Source organism: Ovis canadensis, chromosome 2 (genome assembly GCF_042477335.2).
Source record: "Ovis canadensis isolate MfBH-ARS-UI-01 breed Bighorn chromosome 2, ARS-UI_OviCan_v2, whole genome shotgun sequence".
Classification (NCBI taxonomy): domain Eukaryota; kingdom Metazoa; phylum Chordata; class Mammalia; order Artiodactyla; family Bovidae; genus Ovis; species Ovis canadensis.
In genome coordinates this window covers 133,206,161-133,224,426 of record NC_091246.1, presented here as the reverse complement: position 1 = coordinate 133,224,426, position 18,266 = coordinate 133,206,161, and the positions used below count along the sequence as shown (strand labels likewise).

General features: G+C 37.6%; 1 protein-coding gene across 5 annotated transcripts in view; it reads left to right on the top strand.

Moving 5' to 3' along the window:
- The window catches only part of ITPRID2 (ITPR interacting domain containing 2), a 94,944-nt gene that overhangs the window by 56,136 nt on the left and 20,542 nt on the right, over nucleotides 1-18,266 (top strand). For 2 of the 5 annotated variants that reach the window (XM_069577051.1, XM_069577048.1), the window contains exons 1-9: nucleotides 992-1,579; nucleotides 1,928-1,973; nucleotides 4,866-4,915; nucleotides 5,750-5,806; nucleotides 8,041-8,080; nucleotides 8,168-8,266; nucleotides 9,460-9,668; nucleotides 10,547-11,247; nucleotides 16,822-16,894. In XM_069577051.1, coding sequence (XP_069433152.1) covers nucleotides 1,372-1,579; nucleotides 1,928-1,973; nucleotides 4,866-4,915; nucleotides 5,750-5,806; nucleotides 8,041-8,080; nucleotides 8,168-8,266; nucleotides 9,460-9,668; nucleotides 10,547-11,247; nucleotides 16,822-16,894 — 1,483 coding nt within the window. In that variant the 5' untranslated portion in view covers nucleotides 992-1,371. Of the gene's footprint in view, nucleotides 1-991; nucleotides 1,580-1,927; nucleotides 1,974-4,865; nucleotides 4,916-5,749; nucleotides 5,807-8,040; nucleotides 8,081-8,167; nucleotides 8,267-9,459; nucleotides 9,669-10,546; nucleotides 11,248-16,821; nucleotides 16,895-18,266 lie in introns of those variants that run through there. The other 3 variants (XM_069577049.1, XM_069577050.1, XM_069577052.1) reach the window with 3 other exon arrangements.

Here is an 18,266-nt window from a genome sequence, read left to right as displayed (position 1 = left end):
GACTTCTGAACCAGCCCTTTCAATGCCTTCTCTCCAGGTACCATCCACACTGGCTCTCCTGCTTACCTTTCCTACAGGCAGCTAGACTCTGGCCTATTTTTCAGGGCAATTCAACTGTTAGCTGTAGTATGTTATAGGGCTCTTGAAAACGAAAGCTTTTGAGACTTAAAGAAAAGATTAATAATGAAATTTCAAGGCAGTGACATACCAGTACCCCTGTTCTAGTTCCCCCATAACTTTACAACAGAAGGCCCAGAATGATACCGTGATGACTCTGGACAGCTATTTTGGATCTTGGATATGCTGCTGATTAGTATTTTATAGTCTTTCTGCTAGTAAGAGTTTAAAAACAACAAAAGGAAACGCTCAAACTCGTTTTTAAAGTAATTCCAAACCTTGACATCATTTGTATCTAGTAGCACCCAAATGCAAATATTTCTACTTTGCTCAGACGTCTCTCACTCTATTTTCCTTCACCTCTTTATGTCCAATTTCAACGTGGAACTTCCTGCTTAAATCATTCTTAATTCAATTTCATACATAACAGCCACGTTAAATAACATTCTTAGGCATAAGGTAGCACTCCACGAAGTCTAGTCTTTTCCTGTTTAGACATTTTGACAAATACCAATCATGCGCCTCTTTTCCCTAGCTTTCTCCACAATTCCTTGTACACAATTCTTTGGACTCCTCGAAGAGTAACTTTCAGGGAGCCCAAGCAGACACTTGTTTTGAGGTGAAGAAGGGCGTTCAAGGAAACTTGGCCTTTCCACATTCCTTCTCTTTTAGGCTGCGAGGAGAACTTGAGAGAAAGCAAAGATTATTAACCTACAAACAGGCGAAAAAGCCGCGGCGGGGGGCGGGGGGCGGCGGGCGGGGGGCGGGGGTTCGGGGGCGGGGGTTCGGGGGGCGGGGTTCGGGGGTTCGGGGGCGGGTCTGCCCGCTCCGGGCTCCCCGCGCCCGCCCCGCGCGCCTCCGGCCGGAAGGGGGCGTGGAATGCCGCCGAGGGAGGGGCGCGCTGACGCGCGGCTGCCGGCCAGGCCCCTGGGCGTCAGGCGGAGGCGGGGGCGGGGGAGCCGGGAAGGGGGCTGGCAGGCGCTCGGCTCCCAGCCGCGCTCGCTCGGGCCACTCGCGCTCCCGCGCCGCGCCCGGCCGGCTTCATGTGAAGCGCTGGCCCTCCGCCCCCTCCCTCCCCTTCCTTCCCTCCCTCCCTCCCGTCCCCTCCTCCTCCTCCTCCTCCTCCTCCCGCGCCGGCTCCGGCTCCCCGGGGCCCCCAGCCCGGCGGGGCGCTGACAGCTAGGGGCGGGGGTCCCTGCCGCCGCCGCGTCTTTCACAGGCTCCGGCTGGGGCTGCGGAGCCCCCAGTGTGGCCATGGACCGGCCCCTGGCGGCGTCGGCGGAGGCGGAGGAGGAACTCGAGTGGCAAGTGGCGAGTCGCAGGAGGAAGGCCTGGGCCAAGTGCCGCGGCTCCTGGCAGGCGTCGGAGACAGAGGACCTGTCCACAGAGGCGACGACGCAGGACGAGGACGAGGACGAGGACGACCTCCCCGGAACGAAGCTGCCGGCGGCCGCGGGGAGAGGTCCGTGCGCCCGGCCGGGCAGCGGCGGGCGGGGAGCTCGGGGCAGTGCGGGCTGGCGGAGGAAAGTCTCGTGCGCCTTGGGCGACTGCTCTGAGTTCTGGGAGACCTCCTGGGCTCCAGGCAGGGGCAGAGGGGACACTTTCGACCTTTAAACGCGCGCGCTTGGCAAGGCGTCTCCAGCGTCAACACAGACACCCCGGTGCCATCATTTCCCTTCAGGTGGTCACTGCGACGTGTGGCTTAGGCTGCATTTTGTCCCCAGTAAGACTCTCCCTGGGGGTATCCAGGGTGACCCCGTGGTCAGAGTTCCCCGGGGGTCGGTAACGAGCTGTCCGCTCTGTCCTGCAGGAAACGTGCCCAACGAGAAGATCGCGATATGGCTCAAGGACTGCCGGTGAGTCCTCGCTCGCGTCCGGGGGGAGATCCGCTCAGCTGGGACGCCCGGGCGGAGTGACTCGGGCCGCCGTCCCTGTGGGTCCCGTGAACCTCATAAGCTCTGAACCGGAAAGTAAGCCGGCGGATAGCTTCCTCCTTTAAACGATTAGAAATGGAAGTGCTGTGAGCGCCGATTATTTGGTGACCATGTTGACTTTACAGTTGTTAGGACTTCAGTTCCGGAGCGTGATGTTAGCATCAGAGATCAGAAACCTAAAACAGATAGTCATGTCATATTATTATGCTGGCCCGTTTTTATTTGAAAGGCTTGTCACATTTCACACAGTATTTTATTTTGCATTTGTTTTGACATCTGTACATCTGGCATAGAGTCATTTCCCTTTCAAATGTGTTTTAAATGAGTTTAATTTACTTAACTACATTAACTGGGCTTTAACTTTATGCTGGTGCCTTAATTCTGTTTGGAGAGCTATTAAAACTAGCTAATTTTGTTCTAGTTTACACCTTGGACGTGGATTTGTCAGATGGCCCTGGAATTCACAGAAGGGAAATAGAGCTTTGAAGACAGTCAGGCTACATAAATCAGTTTAATTACATGGTTTGATAGCTGGTACAGAAATGTTTGAAAGTACAGAGGAGATTGGTCATATCTTACTACAGTAAAATGTGCCTGTTTCTTATTTTAATTATTTTTTCCAACTTATTTGCTACTTACAAAATCTGCTGTGAAGAATGTAGGTTTTTTAACTTTTGTTAAGGTATTTTCTTCTGTATATATTTTTTGCCATCTCAGTTGGGGCTTTTCTTCACCTTTTTGTCCAAGTACCAGAGTTTGGGAAGTCTTTTTTGGGAGAGGAGAAAGAAATGATTCTTATATATGCCAGTTTGTTTTTCTTCCCTAAAGAGACAAAATACTGGCCACTGCTCTGTTGGTATCCTGTTTTGGTGAATTGCTTGGAGCCTTGCTGAACACTCCATTATTGGACTCCTTTTATTCTGGATATCACAGACCCTTCTGAAATATGAGATATATGGATCCTCTTTGTAAAAATACACAAAAAAATGTTTAAGAGCAAGAGAAGAATCATGTTTTTTATGACGTATAGGAATTAAGATTGTATAAGAGATCACATCAAGCAGACAGTAAATAAGTGTATCTTTACAGATAAATGTAATGGGCAGATGTTAACATTCACCAGGACATGTGATCTCTGAAAATTCCTGAAGTTTTGTTGCTAATCTTGATTTATGTAGGCAGATTCTAAATTCTCTTGCCTCTTCCCTCATGGATTTCTTTCATCAATTTCTTTCTTGTTCCCTACTGTTGCACCTATTCTGTACAAAAGGGACATTCATTTGTACTCTGAAAAGCTAGAACAAACAGTCTTTTACTGTGAGTTTTAATCATCACAGATTTGACTGTAGGGTATATGTGACTGCATTTTTTTTTTCTATAACAATTTAGGATCCTTCCTAGAATTAGTCTACTTTGTATATTAGGTACAGGTGATTTAAAGACAGCATATTCCCCCATGATAGGGTCTCAAGTAGTCTTTGTTTGTTATTGCTTTCTGTATCCTGAATAAAGATACCTTCTTGTTTTTCCCTAAAGGGAGTCTTTATTTTAAAAATCCACCCCCCCCCCCCCACCACCAGCTAAGTGGAAACACATTGCTTGAATAAAGTAGCATCTAAGAAGAGATAGAGTTTTTGATAAGATTTGTAAGAGCAATTATGAGAGTGAGAGACTTGTTTCTGAAGCACAATGCCAGTTATAGTCTGCTCATTTGCCATCTTGTGTTGGTGCCCAGGCCAGTAGAGATATCTGCAGGAGTAATGCAATGTTTTGTCCTACCCAAGAAGCCATCATGGAAGAGGAATGACTTTTTTTGAAGGCATAAAGTTTAGCTTTTTAAAATATGTGCAAAAATTTAGAGCTTTTATGGTCACTGCTTATCCTTTTAGATTTCAAAAACTAATTTTTAAAGAATTGCCATTGCTTGTATATTTGTTTTTAGAAACTTTTAACATTGGCATTTCAGTAATATTTTCTTGAAACTGATATTTTTATGATAGACTCCATGTCCAGTGTGAATCTATAACAGGTATAAATTGTTACTGACGAAAGACTTATGACACAAAGTAGAACTTTTATAATAAAATAATCTGTTTCTTTAGCTTAGTTTTGAGAAGGAGATATTTTGCATTTAAAAGACTTGTTTGAACAATAAGAATGTGAAAGAATTTTAGTAATGGCTAATTCTTAAGACAGATTCTCAAGCCAACTTTTTAGTAATCTTTTCAGAGTTAAATGAAGAATATATGTATTTTTTCAGTTTAAAAGCACAAAATGAATTCCAAACTTCTCTACTGTATCAGAAAAGATAATAGTTGGGCTAAGGGAGGCACTGAGTGGCGCTCTAAAATGCTAGATGAGATTTAAGAAAACTCTTGAGCCTTATTTCTAACTAGACTCTGACTTTTTAATTTTATTGAGATAAAGATTTGTTTTCTTTTAATTCTGTTTCCTATTTCTAGAGAAGGGATTGAGAGGAGCAGACATTTTCTAAGTGCCTGCTGTCATTCTCTTTTTTCTGTTTTTGTAAAGAAAATGCCAATTCATATCATTTGTAATTGCCATTCTTGCTCTTAATTGCTGGCACATCAGACATGTGATTAAATCATTCCTGGTGAGCTGACTTGATGATAGGTATTTGCTTGGTAGCATATTACTTATGTAATCCACTTGCATTCCCTGTGTGTTTGGGAGAAATGTTAAACTGTGATTTGAAGCTTGCTTAGCTATAACCCTTTAAAGTGTCGGGCAGTGCAGTGGCAGCTCTCCAGACAGCCTTTCAAGACTAAGGCTGATATGTTTATGTGATTTCAGTACCCCATTGGGAGCCTCACTGGATGAACAAAGCAGTAGTACTCTCAAGGGTAAGAGAAAGTTACCTTTCTAAATCTGTTCTTTATAAGGGTCCTACTTTATTGTCCTGGGAGTGAAAGTGAATGTGTGTGTGTGTATATAAATTATAAAAGTGATGTTCATGTGTATAAAATATGCAGTTCTAAGATAAAAGCCAAAAGGGAGAAACCTTGTCATGAACCATAAAAACTGTGGTGAGTTTAAACAAATTACTAAGCCTTTGCACAATGTGAAACTCGTTATTTTTATTGTTCAGTTAGATATTATAAAGACTAATTAAATATAGAAATGTGATATGTAAACATAGGGAAAATATATATTGAGTGAATTAGGTCAGCTTTAGTGTAGCATTTCTTTGCTTACATGAACTGAAATTGCCACACCTGAAATTTTACCACCTGTGCAAGGTGGAATTCCAAAGTTCAAAGTACAATAAGAATGTGCAGGTAGTGGCAAGGTATATAAAACCTATTTACAGTATCAGGAAAATCTAGCTTGAGCTCCCAACTTAATATAAGGGGGTAAAAGAAATGACTGTATCGGAGTCTGGTTTTCAGTGAACTGTTGGGTAAGATACATTATCTAATTCAACATCTTAAAGGCTTATTAAGTATAAAATAGCCAGTAGATTCTAGCTTCTAGCAATTTTACCTGGTTTCTTTCACAGTGAAACATGTGTCTTCTTCCTGCAATTATAAGGAGAGTAACTTATGAGGACATTCATGTCTGAAATGCTTTACTCTGTCTTATATTTTGCTTGGTCAGTTTGTTTAAATTAAAACTGATTTTATGTGGGGGTCAGGAAGGACAGAATACTGGGATGAATCTTCTGATATTTCTTTCAGGTGTGCTTGTGAGAAATGGGGGAAGTTTTGAAGATGATTTGTCATTGGGAGCTGAAGGTATGTTTGGAAGAACTGTATTTTCATATAGTTTTAAATAAAAAAGAAAGAGAAAGTGACATGTTTTCAGGTTTATGACCCTCAGAATTAAAAGTTCTTGAAAGTGGCTCAGATACATTTTACGGAAACTTTTATGTGTTAATCTAGTGAGAGCCTTTTGGTGACCTGTAGAAATGGCTCTGGAAAACCATTGTGAAATACTCAAAGGTTTTCATTGGACTTTAATGCTCTAAAGGAACTGTTTGGGGCAAATAATGGTGATACAACTGAGGGAAGAGTTGTCCCACAAAAGGAAGCTTAAATATTTATATGTGAGAAAATTGCAGTGAAACTTATTTTAGTGTGAGGTATACAGCTGCAGCTTGTCTTTTTTTTTGCATTCAAGTGCCTCCTGTCTTTCCTCGCTTCCTCTTTTTCCAGATTTTTAGAAGATTAAAGGAAAAGACAAATTAGAGTTACTAGAAGTTAACTAGAAATCATTGTACTGATGTCGGTTCAAAGCTGCATTAGGATTTTAAAAGTGTATTGTGCTATGTTTAAATTTTCACAGATTATCTTTTCCTGCAGATTCATAATAAAGCTTTCACAATGTAAAGTTAAGAATTTTTTTTATTGTTTTATTGGTATTTTGAAATTATTGGTTACTATATAGCTGGGTTATTAATGAGTGCTTTTTATAAAAAAAGAATTAAGGATTTTATTAAATCTTTTTGAATTATAAGTTGATGTATAGTGAATTTACCCACTGAATTTAATATTCTTGATCTTTTGCTGTTTGAAGTCAATCTGTGTGATAGATTACTTATTAAGAGCCATCTAACACTGAAAACTCTGTAGAATATGTGAATATGTTAGTTTTTATATTTCTGTTAATATCTTTTCCAGGAATAAACTCTATAAAATAAACTATAAAGCTTAAACCTACTGCTCCCCAATCAGTATTAAAATTCATTTCCAATGTTATTGTAAATAGCACTTTCAATAACTATCTTAGTAGCTTCACAATATGGAATTTTTTTTAAGACTTCAATTTTTTTTTAACAGTTCTTTTCACAGAAAAATTGAGGGGAAGGTACAGAGGTTTCCCGTATGCTTTCTGCCCTATATATGCATAGCTTCCCTGTTGTCAACATCCCTGCCCCCTCCCCCCAGACTAGCACATTTGTTACAGTTGATGAACCTAGAATAAGGCATCATAATTACCCCAAATCCATAGCTTACACTAGGGTTCACTCTTGGTCTTGTACATTCTATAGGTTTAGACAAAATTGTAATGACATTTATCCATAATTATGATATCGTATAATGTGTTTTTCACTACCCTAAAACTCTGTGCTCTGCCTATTCATCCATATTGACTGATTTTATTGGAAGCCAGACCCAAAAAGGATGTCTCAGAGAAAAGTGGAGCTATTATGCTGTTCTACTGAAAATTGCTTCAAGATTATTGTCATTCATTCAGTAAATATTTATTGAATGCTATGTGTTAGACACGTTTCTGTTGGAAAAGAAATTGCCATGGCTCTGCAGGTCAGAAATGAAAAAAGGAAAAAGTCTGATGTGCTGAAAATAGATACACTTGTAATAATTTCATTCTTTATATTTGTCCATAAAATTTAAATACAGTAAATTTAACTTACTCTAGACTTAAACATTAATAGCATTTATTTGTTTAGAACTTGTAAGTCTAGGATAAACTTGAAAGGCAACTTTTATAGGAAAACATATGTTGAAATGAGTAGAAATTTTCAAAGTAGATGCAAGAAAAATTGGCTGTAACTGGAGTGAATTATTAGCCTTAAAAAAGCCATGTTAGAAATAGATATTGTTATTGAACACTTAAATAATGCTAACTCATGTTCTTAGGTATTCTTTATTAACAGTTTTAAAATTTAGTAATTAGAATCACACATACCACATACCTTCTTACTACTTATTTCAAACTATTACATTTAATTGGTTATTTATATGTCTTTTAATCTTAAACATTCAGTGGAAGTAGTTTTATGTTGCTGACAAACAAAACCAAAAACACCCTCCACAAGCCACTGATTCTTTTCTTACCTATCTGTATATTATCTTTAATGACACAGATTTAATGTGCCAGGACAAGAGTTTGGTATATTAGACATTTAGCAGTAATAATCTGGCCAATTTGCTTTTTAAATGATTGTATCACAGTAGTTATTGTCTTGCTAACAGTTGTGCTTTCCACTTATTCTTTTTACCTTTAGCGAACCACCTTCATGAAATTGATGCTCAAATTGATAATTGGTATGTAGCTGTTTGGTTTTTTTTTCCTTTCTAAACATTAGGAATATATGTGGAGGTAAAATTTATATAATCTACTTTTGTTTTTAGCAGTAATATTTTGGCCAAAGAGAGAAGACTGCAGTTTCATCAGAAAGGGAGGAGTATGAATTCCACTGGCTCTGGGAAAAGTAGTGGGACAGTCTCAAGGTACTTCTGAGCTTATACTGCAATTACATTGTGTTGTAGATGACCTAATCTGATCACTTTTTCAGCCTTGGATTTGGCTTGACAGTATGAAGTCAAAAGGAATCCAGAGTGTTTCATAGATCAACATAAGTGACAGAAGTATCTTTTTTTTTTAGTTAAATAAAAGTTAACAAATATGTAAATAATGTTGCTGGAATCCATAATGAATATTTTGAGCCCTGTGAGAGAGGAACTCCATAGTGGAATAATTTCTACTTTGAAAATTTTCCATTCTGCTAGAGTCTTGAGTTACTCTGATATAAATATCAGAATAAATCTTTCTAATTTAAAACTTGATATTGGAACATAGATTTATCTTCATATAAAACCAAAGATCTTTAAAATATAAAAATAAATACGTATGCATAAGCAACCAGCTTATTGTCCAGATTATTGTTTTGAAATTTGAACATTTTCTCTGAAACAAATTGAAATTTCCTTCTGCTCACATTCTGTCTCTAACATTCCTCGTTTCTTCGGTGAGTCTCAGCTTGGATTATCACTGGCATGAGAGAGAAGGGTTACAGAATGTTCAGTTCCCAATAGAATTAGAGCAGGAATTGATCCCTGTGAAATCCAAATTCTCCTTACTTTACTCCTCCTGCTTCCTGGGTACAAGTGGTTAGAAAAAAGTTGAAAGTAAGCTCCTCCCTCACCTTTCTGAGATCAGTTGTTACCTGTATTGCTTCTTCCAGGACAGCGAAAGATAGCAGAAAAAGTCAAGTTCTGCAGGGTTGTCCCTTGGTACCAAAGTTGTACCAACTTCCTAGTCCATTTTCCACTTTCATTTTTTCTTTAATCTGTTTACTCTTTATTCTCCCTCATCTCTCCTCTAATTGTTTAGCTGATTTACTGGACATCTCTTAAAATGACAAAAAAAATAAGGTGAGGAATCAGACAGTTTCTTTATTGAGGGTGTTCTTAGGGCTTAGCTCTTTTTCTCAAAACTAACAGCTTGAAAGAACAGACTCCTTTTAAGGGTTATTAATCGCATTTGGTGCATAATGTATAAAGATACTGAAATAAATAATGGTTTAAAGAGTAGAAGGGGTAGAGGATCTTTTCACAGGAAAGTAGGGATGTGAATTCATTTATAATATGATGTGAACTATAACCTTACTTTACATCTTGATATTTCTTTTTTTCTTTTTTAGTGTTTCAGAATTGTTGGAACTTTATGAGGAAGACCCTGAAGAAATTCTTTATAATCTTGGATTTGGACGAGATGAACCAGATATTGCTTCCAAAATTCCTTCCAGATTTTTTAATTCATCATCATTTGCCAGAGGAATAGATATTAAAGTATTTCTGAGTGCACAAATGCAACGGATGGAAGTAGAAAATCCAAATTATGCTTTAACAAGTAAGGTTTTTAAATGTTAGCATATTATTTTTGAAATTATGGCATCTACACAGCAAGGTGGTCTTGTTTTTAAAGCCTTACTAATTTCTAAGAATAACTGTGGAAATTTAATTATTGAGGTTAATACAATAGCTGTTTGCTTATTCTAAATTTTTATTATTCTATTTATAGAAGTTAATTTACCTATCCCCCCACCCCATTCTCCACTTAAGTGTTACATTGGAGAATGTAACTTATCTGTGGAACCTTATACATATCTCCAGATTGCTTCTGTTCCAAAAGGAAATAAATAAAAGAGAGGCCTTTTACTATTAGTTGAGGTCAGTCACTTTCAGATGCTTTTCCTATAAATCTATAAAGGTATGGCTGATTTGATGATTTTTCACAGTAAATCTGCTTTCTTTTTTTTTTTTTTTTTCTGTTGATCAGAAATCCCCAACAGTGGGAACCTACGTGGTCCTTGGATTAGTTTTAAGAGATCTGTAAATCTAAGCCCCCTCCCATTAGGTATAAAATATATACTTATATATACTTAACATTTGGAAGAGTTCGACACCTCAAAAGAGAGTCCCAGCTATAGATCAGTAGCAGTTCTGTCTATTTTATTCTGTGTGGTCATTATGCTTTGTCCTTCAGAAAGAAGGGATTTTTAAAACGTAAATTCTAGTACTTAAGAGTAAAAAATCTTTCTCCCTCTCCATAGTAAATATAGAGGTTTTAAGTGTTAGGTAAAGAAAAAAATCTAGTTTCATAATCTTTGTGATCTAAGTAGTTCAATTATTGAAATTCTGAACCATAATAATGGTTTAGTTAATAATATGTGTATAGTGTGTGTGTATATATATATATATATATATATTTTTTTTTTACTTTTGTAGGCCGTTTTCGTCAAATTGAAGTGCTTACTACTGTGGCCAACGCATTTTCTTCTTTATATTCCCAAGTCTCTGGGACTCCCCTGCAGAGAATTGGAAGTATGTCCTCAGTGACCTCTAACAAGGAAACAGACTCGCCTCCACCTTTAACCCGAAGTAACACTGCAAATCGCTTAATGAAAACACTATCTAAACTAAACTTATGTGTTGAAAAAACAGAGAAAGGAGAAGGTAGTACTCCTTCCCTGGCCGTTGACAAAGGAAAGATCGTAAACATTTCAGTGATGGAAGAAAGTGGCAATAAAAATGATCAGAAGTCTCAAAAAATTGTGAAGAAGAAAGAGTCGTCTTCTATGTTGGCTACAGTTAAAGAAGAGGTATCAGGTGGTTCAGCAGCTTTTATGGAGAATTCTGACATTGATGGACTTTCTGATGAAGCAAATAGTAATTTTAACCATGCAGCTGAAAGTGGACAAAGTAAAGAAACTCAAAGTCATGAGAATAAACTGGATGAGGAATCTGGTATTCTAGAATCTGATTTAGGTAGTGATTTCAACATGTCCAGTCATAGTGAGCTGGAAAATGGCGGGGAGCTGAAGAATGTCCCTTTGTCCACACCTGAAAAAGAGCCATGTGCACCACTGATGATCCCATCCATAAGAAACATAATGGCACAGCAGAAGGACTCCTTTGAAATGGAAGAGGTAGGTGGAAAATTACTGAGGACTGTTTCAAACAGTGAGTTAGGGAAAACAGTGCCCCCAAATGTTTTTAAGATGAAAGGCGGTGAATGGATGTATGCTAGAAAAAAATCATCTTGATTTTAACTTCTCAGGTTTTTTGTTTCACAAACCGAGATGTCACTGGACTGTGTGGTGTCAGTATAATGGCTCCTCTAGGTCTTCTGTCTCCATTGTTTTTCTTTCTCAGTTTTAACAGCTGGATGCTGTGAGAATGCCCTGAGAGAGTGTATTCAAACTCAGATCAATATTGCATAATAGTTAGAGATAACAGGCTTGGAAGTCAGATGGGTTTGAGTTCTGTTTGGGCCACTGAATTGCTGTGTGCCTTTGGGCAAGCTTTTCTTAATGTTATCTCAGTGGAAAGGTTAAGTGTGAAGATTTTGAGGCTAGGTCTCGGAGAAGGCAATGGCACCCCACTCCAGTACTCTTGCCTGGAAAATCCCATGGATGGAGGAGCCTGGTAGGCTGTAGTCCATGGGGTCGTGAAGAGTTGGGCATGACTGAGCGACTTCACTTCACTTTTCACTTTAATGCATTGGAGAAGGAAATGGCAACCCACCCCAGTATTCTTGCCTGGAGAATCCCAGGGACAGAGGAGCCTAGTGGGCTGCCGTCTATGGGGTCACACAGAGTCGGACACGATGGAAGCGACTTGGCAGCTGGGTATGGGACTAGAAAGAACAGAAGATGACAATTTAATAGAACCTTTTTGTTCTGTTTTATTGTTCAGTTACTCTTTTGTCTTTGTTTTGGTCTAAACTTGTCCTAGCATTCGTAAAGTGTAACTTCTTGCCTTCCTTTAGGGCCCTTCTTCTATGACAGTCGAATAGAGTGCAAATACTTGCTGGTTACTTGTAGACCTGATTGAGTGACTCAGATGAAAAAACACTCTTCCATGTTGCTTTTTAATTTCTAGAATTCTTGAGTTCTAAGCCAGAGTTTTGCTACTGATACCATACACAAAAGTTCTTTACAATGTTTATTAAGTGCCAGATAGATGTACTTTGGTGGCAAGTGAACATTAAAACTAGATTGTTTTTTTATGGGCAGGGTTTTTTTTTTTTTTTTTTTTTTTTGCTCCCTCTGCTGGCAAGAGCAGTTACTGAAGAAAGTAACTTCACATGGAAGTGTATTTTTTTTGAAGTCCAAGATTACAGGCACGGATGGTTTAAGAATAACTGAAGATTTCTGTTTTCAAAAAATAATACATAGTCAATCATAGCTATGTTATAAATGCAGGGAATTTTAAGGATAATCCTTATTCTTCAGATATATTTCAAATATGGATAAAAACCTCTTAGAATTGTGTTTTTAATCCCTTTGGGAACTTTAAAGAAAGCTTGTAGAACAATGGATAAAGAAAGGAAATAGTGTGTTTCTTTAATTTCCTTTTCTCCCAAGCTTGTTGAATCATACCGACAAATGAAGAGAACAATCTTATTAAAGCAAACTTTTAGATCCCATTCAAAGTAGGTTGTTACTTTTTCTTTTGCACTCTTTTCCCTTGAGGCTTGATTCCTTTGGGAACTTTCTTCCTTTTGTAAAAACAGCGAATAAATATAAGCTAGAGCACACACACTGTCTCCCAGTAAGCCAGTTTTCAGGTTACTTGAATGCCAACTGCTCTAGGTAACTAGGTAGGAGAAAAAACTGCAGACGTGGCTCTGTGTATGAAGCTGCCTGGTCCCCCTGAGGCAGAAGGTAAGATCTAACAGTCACCAGGAACAGAGAGAAGAACTATTTAAATGTAAAAGGAGTTAAACCGATGACAAGACTGAGCCAGGCCTTGGAGAGTGAAAATGACTATCTCTTAAGAAAAAAAAAAAAAGCGGCCAGACACTATTTTCAATTAAAAATCAATTTGCCTTATAAAAACTATCTTGCAGGCTAGTTTCAGTGTATCTGAAAGTTTTGAAGACCTACTCTTGAGTTTTCTAATTCTTAATGACTTGCTTGGATTATTCTTATGTTCTTAAAATAATTTATTTTGAATAGATACATCATGGTAACTGTCTAGAGCCACAGATTAGTAGTATGAATGATTCACAGTTAAACCAGAATGATTTTACTCTATAAGCAATTGTTCATCTTTTAGGTGTAAAGGAAAAATTTCTTATACTTTGAACGTTAAAGGAAAGAGAGCTTTTATCTACGTATTTCTGTAAATAAGTTGCCTTGTGTCTCTTTATAAATAAGTTTATATTTAAATGAAGATACTATTGGCTGCGTATGCAGTTTTTTAACCTACTGACGCTTTAGTAAATGTTTCTAATCCTATCTTCACACTGATTACTGATTTAACTTATGTACTTCATTACTTATTTTTAGCCATTAAATTTCAGGATTCTTATTATTACATTTACTGGCCTGAGTTAAAGTAATCCCAAACCAGTCAAATACCTGACAGTTAAGTTGTTCCATTGGTCTTTCAGAATAAGACTTGAATTTGGGTCTTTGTACAAACTACTCCTTTTCATTATGCTATACAATTTGTACAGTCCGACTGGTTAATAGGGTCAGACACTGGCAAGCACTCAAGTCATGCAATGTGCAGCTTCATGCCACTTCTTTGGGAAAATAACGCTTTCCTTTGAATTTTTTGAGGTATCATTAAAAATTAGGATTGTAATTTTTGAAGCTTCAATTTTGTTTTTTTACTGTACTAAGTTGGTTTTTGTTTTTTTGCATGCTAAGACACTGTAATGTCCAACTCTGTGTAACCCCATGGACTGTAGTCCGCCAGGCTTCTCTCTCCATGGGATTCTCCTGGCAAGAATACTGGAGTGGGTTGTTGTGCCCTCCTCCAGGGGATCTTCCTGACCTAGGGATTGAACCCATGTCCCTTATATCTCCTGCACTGGCAGGCGGATTCTCTACCATTAGCGCCACCTGGGAAGACCTTTTTACTGTATAAGTTTTTTTAAATCTTAGAGGAAGGGTTCTTTGAGTTAGAACATTCTATGTGTTGCTGCTGTATAAAACAGAGCACAACAGTACTGTGCCTAAGAAGATGTGTTTCAGTCAAGATAAATGTGACAAGCTTTGAAAAACCAAACTAGGTATCTGCATGGTAGCAGGACATTGATACAAAAAGAAATCTTTGTTTGATTAAAACATTTTTAAAATGTAGTAACTCAAATGTGTGGATTATTCTAAAGCTGTTTTCCTACAGCTTTAAATCCCAAGACACTGAGACCTAGTGATTTTATCATTTTGGTTTAGTGGTTTGTTTTTTTTTTTTTATGAGAAGCTTCAAACTTACCCAGAGATCAAATAGTAGAGGGAATACCCATTATCCATCGCTCAATTCAGTTATCAATATTTAGCTATAGTTGATAAAAGATCAACTTGTAGCAAATGACCAGAATTTCACTGAGGATTTAAAACCATGGAATAGGAAAAATCTTGCCAAATAAATCTCAAGGTTTGTGTTTGGGTTATAATTTTCTGTGGGGCACCCCATGTTGAATTTGAATGCTTCCCTCTGCACAACTGTAACTAATAATGAAGCATAATAAGCTATGAAATTCAACCATTATTGCTAGCAAGTCTTTTTCTGTCTTCCAAGTGATTGATGATTTTGCGTAAGTGGGAGGAAGGATCCTAAGTTTAGTGGCTTTATTAGTAAAATATGATACTGTCAGCTCATTTTTAAGGGCCCTGTTCTTTTTTTCTTTGTTAGTTATGGAATTATGGAATTTGTAGTGGAGGGAGAGAGGGAGATATTTTTTTTTTTGGAGTAGCATCTTGAAGGATAGTTCACTGAGGATACATATACATTAAAGTCATGTTATCTTGTGACTAATTTTATAAATCTAAAGAATAGGGAATTCCCATGGTATAGTGGTAAAGAATCTGCTTGCAGTGCAAGAGACACTGGTTTGATGTTGGAAAGACCTCCTGGAGAAGGAAATGGCTACCCACTCTAGTATTCTTGCCTGGGAAATTTCATGGACAGAGGAGCCTGGAGGGCTACAGTCCATGTGGTTGCAAAGAGTTGAACACTACTGAGCACACACACGAAGAATAGAATATGTGATAATTCTGCATTTAAAAACGAGAGATCATAATCTTTCGCCTAAGCTGAGATTCTTAGAATAAAATTAACGAGACATTTGGATTTCTGTTACACTTTTTCAGTCTGTTTGATATTTGGTTTACGAAAACTCTTTGAAGTAGGCTAGGCCTGAATAGAGGCTAATAATAGACCTTCTGTTGACTATAAAAAGAAAATGAATTTTGTTTCTTTGCACACAAAACAATGGTTTTCCTGTTGAACTTATGTCTGCTGCTTTGAAGAATATAATTTTTTGGTAATAACAAAGAATAGTAGAAACTAATTTATATATAATTTATAGGTGATGGTTTTAAATGACCAGTATGCCTTCAGTTTTCAGAAGATAGATAAACATGGATTCATGTTCAACTATGTAGCTGCTGCTACTGCTAAGAACAAAGCACAAATCAGAGCAGTTTTAAAACTGGATAATAAGATCTTTAACCTTTTAAGTTTTTCATGTTGGCTTTTCCACTCTCATTCCTATGGAAGATTTCTTACTCTGGAATGGGATTCAGAGCTCAAAAACGGGGTCTGTCTAAAACTTGTTTGCTGCTTACTTTCCAGTTTGTTCAAGGCCAAAAGCCCAAATGTTTGGTGAGTTTTCCCACTTTACTAGGATGTTATTTAGTATTTTAAGTACAAATCATTACAGAGTAAACTGTTGGGCATTAGCATTATACTCCCACAAGTATTTAATTTTAGGATAGAGTTAAGTTGTTAGGATAGATAGAATATTGGAGGAGTGGGTATGATAAGTGAAGAATCAGGCAGTTCCTAAATTACGTAGTTGTTCAGGTAGGAAAACAAAAAGACAGCATAAAAGGACAGCTTCTGTGGGTTTGGTATCTTTTTGAACGTAATTTTCATGGAGAATTTATGGCTAAGATCTTTCACATTTTAATCCTGTAATGAAACCTGCTTGTCCGCGTACAACTTCCAAGTTGTGTCTTAAAAGAACATTTATGTCAAGACAAAGCCGTCTTACACATCAGTGGTTATGTGAAACCTGAAAATGTGTGGACTTTTGTAAGATTTTGCAGTGGGAGCATGATGTGCTGTTTTTCAAGATGCAAGACTTGTAATTGCCTTAAGTGTGTGCCAGTGTGCTGAGTGAGTGTATTAGTGTTTCTCTGGGACTGACTTTACAATTCTAAGTTTAACATTTAGAGAAGAACTTTTTCTTATGGCTCTGTCTTTCATTTAATAGCAACTTATTTTTAATGAAGTATTATACTTTACACATGTAGTTAGTTTTCTTTGTTAGCTATAAACTTAAAGTCCTGTTGTTAACTGAAAAATAGATCACAAAATTGAGGTGTGGGACATTATAACAGTTTTGAGATAGATTGCACTTTTTAAATATATAAAGCATTGGTACCTTCTTAGTTAGATTGGTTGTTAGTAAATGATTATTAAGAAGTAGTCTTCTTTGCCACAGATTCTTCAAGTTTTAACTACCTAAAACTCTTCTATAGGTCCAAAGTACAGAGGGGGAAGCTCCTCATGTTCCAACCACTTACCAGCTAGGTCTTAACAAGTCAAAAAGAGGTAAGTAAACCCATACTCACTGGTATCTAAGCACATTACTGCAATGTCTTCGGGTGATGTGGAAAAGGTATTTTTTTGTCAATCAGTGTTTGCAGTGCTTATAAAAATAAAAAGAAAATTAAGAACATAGGTGTGCATGCTTCATTGTGGTTTGATTGTAGAATCTTTGGTATCTTCCTGAAGACTTCCGTGCTCATAAAGTAATTTTAATTCACTTATCTTATAATGACCTCCTTGCACAATTATGTGTATTCTAAATAATGTTTTAGTTCTACACAAGGACTAGATGGGAAGTGATAGAGCAACAAAGTCAGGCCTACTTTTTACATGCTTATGTTTGAGATATAGACTTGTATTAGCCACCTCTGGGTTTTTCATTACTTAAATCTAGCTCCTAGGTATAATACATGAATGTGCCTCTGGCAGAAAACACCAGTTTCTCAGCGATAGTTAAAGCTAGTTAAATTCAAACTAGATCAAAGGTGAGTTGCTGTAGGTACTGTTCTTCTCTTGAGTTATTAATTATTGACCAAAGACCCTTTGAATCAATTTCTTTCACTTTTAACTTGCAACAAGAAAAACATGTCTGATCATCTTTAAAGCTGTAAACCTTTGGAGATTTAGGGAGAAAGGAAAGGAGAAGAGAAGTTAAATGACCACTGAAGGTAGGAGTATTTATTTTTAAAACTTCACACATGCTGAACCACCCTGTTTTCTTGTGTGTTTTTTTTAAAGCAAAGATTCATATGTATGTTCCTAGAATAGGAAATTACATATTCTCCTCTGATCTCTGGAGTGACTCCATATGAAACAATCTGCATATAAATTTTCTTTTTTTATTGCAGTACAGTACTGACAAACAAGATCCCCACTCTCCCTAGGTTGCCACAGTTCTAGTCAGACACGAAATGAACTTTACTGCTTAATTTTTTTCCCTTTGTGAGTCCATAAATATATGTATTCCTGAGCTGTAAGGCAGAGTTCATAGCCATCCAGGAATCTTTTGCTTTAGATAGGTAAAGGGATGCATTGGATAAAGCAGCTTGCCCTGTGTCAAAAGGGGGATAAAAACAGTATAATTACCTAAGATCTTTGAGGAGTAAGCTTCCTGTAGCGGGAAAGATGGAATGTGGTTTGTATTCACATCTGAGTTTCTTCCTCTTGTCTTCTGTAGGAGCTCTTATTTCTGGTGGCATAACTAAAAATGGTAACATTTTTTTGAATCACATCTTTGTAAATTAACAGTAAAATAGTTTTGTGTATATGCATGAAAGAGGGAGAAAGAACAATAGTGTTCTAGTCATTTTTTTGAAAGTAGCCTTCCAAAGTTTGATGTGATATGCAAGTATGTTAATCCTAGTGGCAGAGTTTG